General features: G+C 35.4%; 1 protein-coding gene across 2 annotated transcripts; it reads right to left on the reverse strand.

The window, feature by feature from the left end:
* Positions 1–938: 938 nt before the first annotated feature.
* LOC132733789 (uncharacterized) lies at positions 939–2,886 on the reverse strand. Of its 2 annotated transcripts, none has more exons than XR_009626218.1 (3): positions 1,640–1,837; positions 1,346–1,429; positions 939–1,082 (listed from the first exon to the last, which is right to left on the reverse strand). XR_009626218.1 is itself a non-coding variant. In XM_060720469.1 (3 exons), exon 1 carries the CDS (start codon positions 2,884–2,886, stop codon positions 2,269–2,271), a length of 618 nt encoding a protein of 205 aa, XP_060576452.1. In that variant the 3' UTR covers positions 939–1,082; positions 1,346–1,429; positions 1,844–2,268. The 2 variants fall into 2 exon arrangements, 1 of the variants encoding a protein (XP_060576452.1); XM_060720469.1 differs by lacking the exon at positions 1,640–1,837 and adding an exon at positions 1,844–2,886.
* Between the last annotated feature and the right edge of the window lie 5,484 nt (positions 2,887–8,370).

Consider the following 8,370-nt stretch of genomic DNA (forward strand, 5'->3'; position numbering starts at 1 on the left):
TGCTAAATTAAACTGTAATTATTAAGCTTTCCTTCCATCTTATATAATGTGTCAAAAACTAATTCATATGCCATTGTTATCGCCTGTTGCTTGAAATCTGGTAGCTTTGAGTAAAATTTTCAAACTATTTGCTTTGCAAGTATTGACCTGTTGATTTCTGGTCTTCATCCTTGCCATACATAATTACCTAATTATAATGCAAAATTGCAAAGCACCGGCTAACAAATTTATACCCGATTTTTCAAATGTCCTGGAGTTCTTGTGACAACTCAGAAGATGTCCAAGAGTTCTTATAATAACTTTAGTTACTGCCAGTGTGTTTCCTGTTTTTGTTTGGGGTCCTCCTGGGCTCCTTGCCACTGGCTCTTGTTACTGGGTCGGGTGGGGGCTGCGTTCATTGAACGCCGCCTTTCCTTGATGATCTTGTTCATCATATTTTGCGCTAAATCCAAGACAATCACGACACTCTTTAGCATTTTTTATTATTCAATAAGGCTGTAAATCATTATGAAATGTAGTACACTCATCTTTTGCGCAAAAATGTGGATATAATGTTGTCTTGAGTGTCTGCAAAGGGTAAACTGGTGATAGGCTATCATCTACAGTACACAATTGAATCAGAGGTCACCGATATTCAGCAGTGTCATGGCTTAAACTGCAAAAAGGAAAATGTTGACCCAAGGGGCATGACTAATATAAGTTTTGTAGATGTTTTCTATGCGATGTTACACCAAAAGTTTCACAAACAAGACTTAAATGTATTTTCCTATACAATCTTTTGTAAACCGAGTCATTTTGACCCCAGGGACATAGTTCATAAAACTATTGTAGACAACTAGAAGGTGATGTCACGCGCAAAATATTTAAAATAGAGTGAAATAAGAATCCCTAAAGAAAGCCAACGCGGCAAAATTGAACATATAAAAAGAAACACCATGTAGCAGTTCTACTTAATATTATTATACTGTATATATAAAACACCTGATATGTTACACATATTTTATATCATGATCATGTCCATTCCACTTCACAAACTACTCCTCTCCAAACGTAAGATACAAGGTGATTAACAACAAGGTGACCTGTAAAATACATTACAAATCCTTACTTTATAACTTGCAATACAATACAATCTCTGAAAGAAATAATTCATCTTCTCAAATAAATAATACATAAACATTAAAGGATGCCTTTCATATAAAGTAAGTGGAATCTAGTGGCTTACACTCTTATTAACTAAACCTTAACATAGAAGGTTGAATATTACAATTTACAAATAAAGTTATCATCTGTTAAAAACAATATAGTCACATCATACATGTACAATAACAATCATTTAACTCACCAGTGTATGGCACTGTCCACAATTATAAATAACACCTGCATAAACTCACTCAACCGCCTCCTCACACTGTGACTATCAGTAAAACTGTAAATTTAGAGGTTATATTAAAACATGTGATAAGATATTGAAGATATCAAGTGATATTTAGATTTGTTAAAGAAAGTAGTCCCGTACCGCCATTTTGATAGTTTCATGTACATAAATTCTATGTATTAAATAAGTTACCAAAAGCTCACGATTTAATTAACACTCATTACTGAAAATGGATGTAAACAACAGTAGGTCAAATTATACCTCTATACAATTAATCCATTTGACAATACACTAAACCATTTCAACAGAAACAAAAATAAAACATCCAAAAGATGTCAAACACATCTAGACCCCTCCAAAAACTTGAACTAAACTCAGCTTAGGCGGAAACGATGCCACGACCAATGAAAATCAAGAATTAAAAATAGAACCATTCAGAACGAGGCTAAAAACTAATATATTTACCAAACACAGAATAACCCTGATAAAACTCGGACCTGTCACATACTCCCCCTCTTTGTAAAATGACGTCCCGTCATAAGTCTGTCAATGTACAATTGCATATTTCAACACACAATACCTATATCTCTTGCAGTATTAATATACTAAACGATTTGTACCAATTAGTGCTTTCGTACTAACCAGAACAAATACCAGTACAAATTAAAGTACATCTATCAAAACATGTACAGCCAACAAAAATTATTTTAGTATTTTACACTAGCTAAATACCTTGCGATAAGGTATTTACCACCATTTTCTCCCCCAGCAAAAAAATTCGCGTCTCGCGGGTAAATTTTAAGTCTACAATTTATCGCAAATATGTGACACGCCAATGAATTATGTTAAAATCCGATAAAACGCAGTATATTAAAATCTTTCAACACATTTCACTTTGAATCCGTACTCATAATACTCTGTATGATCCGATGTGCTGTTTCACTATCCATATTGTTTAAAACTCCTGACCGCATTAAAGTATCCAATGAATGTAGCTTATTGTCTATAGGTCTTGTTAAGGAATAGACATATTCCCCATAACGGTCTGGTGGTTTCTTCTTTCTTTCGCTCTTTCTAGGTTTCGGGATTGGGGCTTTCTTCTCTTCTGTATTATCATGTTCCTCAATAATCTGTTTTGTATTTTCCTGTTTCTCTGTAATATGCACTATATCTCCTTCAGCACCTTCTGTTATCTGTTCCTCTATATCTCCATTCTGTACTTCTAAATTTCCTTCAGTAATCTCATCTTCTATAATTCCTTCAGCAACTTCTTCACTACGAATAGATTCTGTTTCTTCTTCGGATTCTGCTCTCTCGTCTAACACTATATTCATTCCTGTCGATTCATCTCTGTCACTCTCAATCTGTAATTCACTACTATCTGGACCTATATCACTATCTTCTTCAGTTATCTCAGATTCTATATCTGGTATAGGATATTCTACAGGTATCTCTTCACTTATCTCATCCTCATGTATCACTTCTTCATTTGTCACTTCCTTTGTCATTTCGTCTGTATCATTTATCACTTCGTGTGTTGTTATTTCGACTGAATCATTTGTCACTTCCTCTTTTATTTCTTCTGGACATGGGCGTCCCCATGCTGGTATGTTATTTCAACAATACCAAAATCCTCGCTCTCTGACTCGCTATCTGTGACGTCACATTCTATTTTATCTTCCTTAACTTCCTCCTCTTCCTTTGATGCATCTTGTATTATTTTCTTCTCTTTCTCAGGTCCTATGTTGTTTTCACTATCTGGAATATCATCTTGGTAATCTACCAGAAGTAAATGATTCCTATGTAGTGTTCTTTCCTTATCTGATGAATCTGATCTTACTTTAAAAACAGGAATGTCAGGTCGAGATTGTTCAACGACAGTATAAATATCATCTTCAAACTTATCTTGAATCTTGTGTTTTCCTTCAAACGCTAACTTCTTGACTAAAACTTTGTCTCCAATAGAAATTTTGACAGCTTTTGCTCTTTTATCATAATATCCTTTTTGTTTGACTTTGGCCTTTTCCATGTGTTTCTTCACTATCTGTTGAGTCTTTTCTATCCTTTCTTTGAGTTCTTCTATGTAATCGTTTGTATTATTGTTCTGAATGTCATCATCCTTGGCCTTTTCAAATGTTAAGTCGATTGGTAATTTAGGTTTCCTTCCAAACATAAGTTCATACGGAGAGATTTTTGTTGTTTCGTGCGGAATGCAATTGTAAGAATAAACCAATGAATTAATGTATTTCTTCCAGTCTTTCTTTTGATCATTTTCCAGTGTACCAAGCATGTCAAGTAGGGTTCTATTAAATCTTTCAGGACCTGAATTACCCTGCGGGTGATATGGTGTAGTGTGACTCTTTTTGATGTTCATTATTTCACATAATTCTTTGATGATTTGACTTTCGAAATTTGCTCCTTGGTCAGAATGAAGTCTAGTTGGTATGCCGTAATGGATTATAAAGTTATTATAGAAAGCTTCTGCTGTTGTTCGTGCTGTTTGATTTTTTGTTGGTACGGCAAGAGCATACTTGGTGTAGTGGTCTGTTATGACTAATATGTTGCCTATGTTTCCTTTAGATGGTTCTAAGGTAAGAAAGTCAAAGCACACAAGTTCAAGTGGGTAAGTACTGTTGACATTTACTAATGGTGCTCTTTGGTTAACTGAAGATTTTCTTCGAATACATCGGTCACATTTACTTATCCATCTATCCACATCTGATGACATTCCAGGCCAATAATATCTGTCTCTCATCAATCTCATTGTTCTTTCCTTTCCTGGATGGCCAACTTCATTATGCAAACCTTTAAGCACTTCTGTCTTGTAACAATTTGGTAAAACAAGTTGTTCTATTTCTTTGTCCTCTTCTTTAATGTTTCTGAATAAAATTCCTCTCTTCATTGTAAAGTATTTAAATTGACGTCTCATTATCATATCTTCTTTCGAGAAACAATTGTATGGGAGAATTTTGTCAATAACTGCTCTTCGCCATTTTTCTATTGTTGGATCTGACCTTTGTGCTTTTCTAATTTCCCTAAGTTCTTTTTGCGCTAATACTTGTCCATTGTCTTCAATTGCTTCAACTATATTTATGCTTGAGATTGGTAAAGTTTCAATGTAGGATGATGTTAAACAGGAACAAATGGCTTTTATTGTGTTATTGTCGATTCTAAGTTTTTCTTCGTCTTCCTTAAGTTTTTCATGTGGGTATCTACTCATCGCATCAGCATCTGCATTTTTCAATCCTGCTCTGTATGTAATATCGAAATTGTATTCTCCAAGTGCTGAAGCCCAACGTTGTCCTGTTGCATCTAATTTTGCAGAAGTTAAAACATATGTAAGTGGGTTGTTGTCGGTCAAAACTGAAAAATGGTTAATAGCCAGATAATCCGAAAACTTTTCTGTCACCGCCCACTTTAACGCAAGGAATTCCAACTTAAAAGCACTGTAATTTTGTTCTGATTTGGTGACAGCTCTGCTTGCGTAAGCTATAACACGTTTCTTACCATCCTGCTGCTGGTATAACACCGCACCAAGTCCTTTGGTACTCGCATCCGTGTGTAGTTCAAATGGCATGTTAAAATTTGGATATGCCAATATAGGTGGTGACGATAATATCTGCTTTAATTTCTCAAATACTTGTTGTTCTTCATCGGTCCATCTCCATTCCATTTTTGCTTTCTTCTGACCCTTTTTAACAGATGTAGGTGGCAGTAATTGAGATAATGGTCTTGTTACAGTACTGAAATTCTTCACAAATCTTCGATAATAACCTGCGAAAGCTAAAAACGATCTCAACTCATCAGCATTAGATGGTGTCGGCCATTTCTGAATCTTTTCAATTTTGCTCGGATCAGTCTGAATTCCTTCACCGCTAACCACATGTCCTAAAAAGTTAATCTGTGTCTTGAAGAATTGACATTTTTCTGGTGCTAATTTAAGATTTGCTGATTTTAATTTCTCGAATATGATGTCTATGCGTTCCAAATGTTGATCAAAAGTTTCACTAAATATAATCAAGTCATCCAAATATATGAGGCAAATTTTCATGTTGAGATCTCCTAAAATTTCTTCCATCAAACGCTGATATGTCGCCGGAGAATTAGTTAGACCAAACGGAAGCTTGTTGAATTCGAAAAATCCAATTGACCCAACAGTAAACGCAGTTCTTTCCTTATGCCTCTCCTCTACTTCCACCTGATGATAACCACTCTTCATGTCTATTGTTGAAAAGAATTTAGCACCATGTAAACTATCAAATATTTCTTCCATTCTTGGTAATGCATAAGAGTCTTTCACAGTTCTATCATTTAGTTGCCTGTAGTCTACACATAATCTTAATTTTCCTGATTTCTTTCTGACAAGTACTACATTTGATGTATATGGAGATTTTGAAGGTCTTATGATGCCTGATGCCAAAAGTTGTTCTATGTGTTTTCTAACTTCATCGATCATTGAAGGTGGAATACGACGGTGTCTCTGCTTAAATGGTGTACTATCGATGAGATCTATCCTATGTTTTATTTTATTACAAATGCCAATGTCAGTGTCGTCAACCGAAAAGATGTCTTTGTATTTCTTCAGTAAATCTTGTAATTGTTGTTTTTGTTCATCATCCAATATATTTTCCATATCAATTTCCAATTCTTCAACTATTTTCTCTCTTTGGTGATCTTTATCAATCTTCTGAAACACTTCTTCTGCAATATTAACTGGTTGTAGTTCACAAATAATAGATCTTGGTGGAATATTAACTGTAGTTGTAGTTAAGTTGGATAAACAAACTTTCAACTCTGAATTATTTCTGTACTGATAATGAATAACTCCAGGTGTAACATCAATAAATGAAGGAATGGTACTTTCTTCTGATTCTTGTATTATTGCAGCTGTAGCAGGATAATTTAACTCTTTGTCTGTATAACATGTCAATTGCACCGACTCATTTGGCTTCAAAATAATTCTGTTGCTTGATGCAGACTTGAGAACAGCAAGTCTATTCTTCTGTCTTTTAAGTTCTCTTTCCCTAACAGTAATTGTTCGGAAGCTTAAATACCATCCTGTATGTAGGTTTGCCTTCTGTAAAAAATTTTCACCAAAATTTTGCTTGCATTCAAGAAGAAGTACTTGTAAAATGTTTGTTCCAATTATGACTGGTGTCCTAGCCGAGTATCTGGTATCTGGAGTTACTAAAAAGAGGCATTGTTGAGATTTGTTCTTCGGTAATCCAGACTCAACTTCAAGTTCGACTTCAATATATCCCACATAAGGTAAATTTTGTCCATCGGCACATTCAATATTTAAAATTTCATCTACAGGTCTAATTTCAACTTCTGAAAGATGTTCTTTGTAAAATGATTCTGATAAAAGGCTGACACAACTACCTGTATCTAACAATGATGTTACTGGTATTCTATTCAATAAAATGTTCACTTCATTTGTTTCTCCAACTAGTATAGGATCTGTCTTATGCGTGCTCAAGTTCGATCCTGTAACTGAAGCACTTATAATTTTGGGCAGTTGTTCTTCTTGTGTCCTTTTTCCTTACAGTTAAGGCAGGTTATTTGACTAAGTATAAGAGGGCAATCTTTCTGTAAATGTCCTTTGCCATTGCATGTGTAACATATAGTCTGGCTTTGAAGTAGGGTACAATTTCGCTGAAGATGTCCCTTTTCTCCACAAAAGTAACATGTAGGGGTAAATGTCATCCCAGATGTTGGACGTTGTGGTCTATATTCCCCTCTACCTCTTCCTCTAAATAATCCTGGTGATGTTCCTCTGCCTCTATTAAATCTTCTTCCTCCCATCCAGTACCTTGAAGGGTTGGTATCGTACCTCGGCTGACTTCTTTCCTTTTCCAGTACATCCATTCTTTCATGTAATTTCTTTATCAATTCTTTGACTTCTCCCATCTCATTAACTTCTTTCTTTTCAACATTAACTGCCGCTTTAGTTGTCATTTTCTCTTTGGGGTTTACACTTTCTCGCATCTCTGCTTCAACTTTCCTTAATTCTTTCTTAAATTCTTCATATTCGCCAATCTTTTCCTTCTGATATACTGTCATTTGTTTTAATTCTCTATGTAGTCCAGAATGTATCACTTCTTTAAGTATGTCTGTATCTGTACGTTTTAAAGCTTTTAGTTTCACTGCCTGATCAAATAGTTCTTCTAAGCGTGAGGCATACTGCTCCACTTTTTCATCAGCACGTTGTTGACAAGAGTAAAATTTTCTCATTACACTTTCTCTGGATTCTACAGTTCCGTAGTCGCTGTCCAGTTTGAATAACATTTCGCCAACGGAAATCCCTGGTCCCAATCTCCTTACTTTATCGCTCGCACTTCCTTTCAGAGCTCTTCTTACACCTAGCATTATCTGTTCATCAGTAAAAACTTTGTCCGTTAGCAGTGATTCAACTTCATATTTGAAGGTAACCCAAGTCACTTCACCTTTTCCTTCCTCTCCATAAAATGTCGACAATTTGGGGTAATGATATGTGCCTGTCTTTGGTATAGCTCCAGATGCAGTAGTTGGAACAGGAGCTGGCTCATCTTTCACTTTTCCAAAAACTTTTAAAAGTTTCATGACATCCTCCGGTGAACCAAGTTCAGGTTTAATTCCTAAAAGATGTAAGGCTTCCAACAACCTTTTCTCATCCTCTGATATGCCACCTATGGCTCCCTCTTCCTCTAATTCCATATCCGGATCTGACATCACACTTATTATATGCTGATACTGATTTAGAACAAAGACACTAGTGTCACTTTGTTATGTATATATCACAAATTCTATTCAACTCCAAGTAGGATATTCACTTAGGAATCACATTTCCTTCTGCAGGGCTCTCGATTGACACGGGGATCCGGGTTTTGACTCGTGAAAATCAGAAAATGCACAAATTTGACACGTGATAAAATCTGCTCAAGAGTCAATTTGCCACGTGGGATTTTCAGCTATGCAATAATAATTACCTTAAATCCACACCTAATTACCTA

The sequence above is a fragment of the Ruditapes philippinarum genome, unplaced genomic scaffold, assembly GCF_026571515.1.
Source record: "Ruditapes philippinarum isolate M1 unplaced genomic scaffold, ASM2657151v2 ctg6017_1_1_1_1, whole genome shotgun sequence".
NCBI classification, from domain to species: Eukaryota; Metazoa; Mollusca; class Bivalvia; order Venerida; family Veneridae; genus Ruditapes; species Ruditapes philippinarum.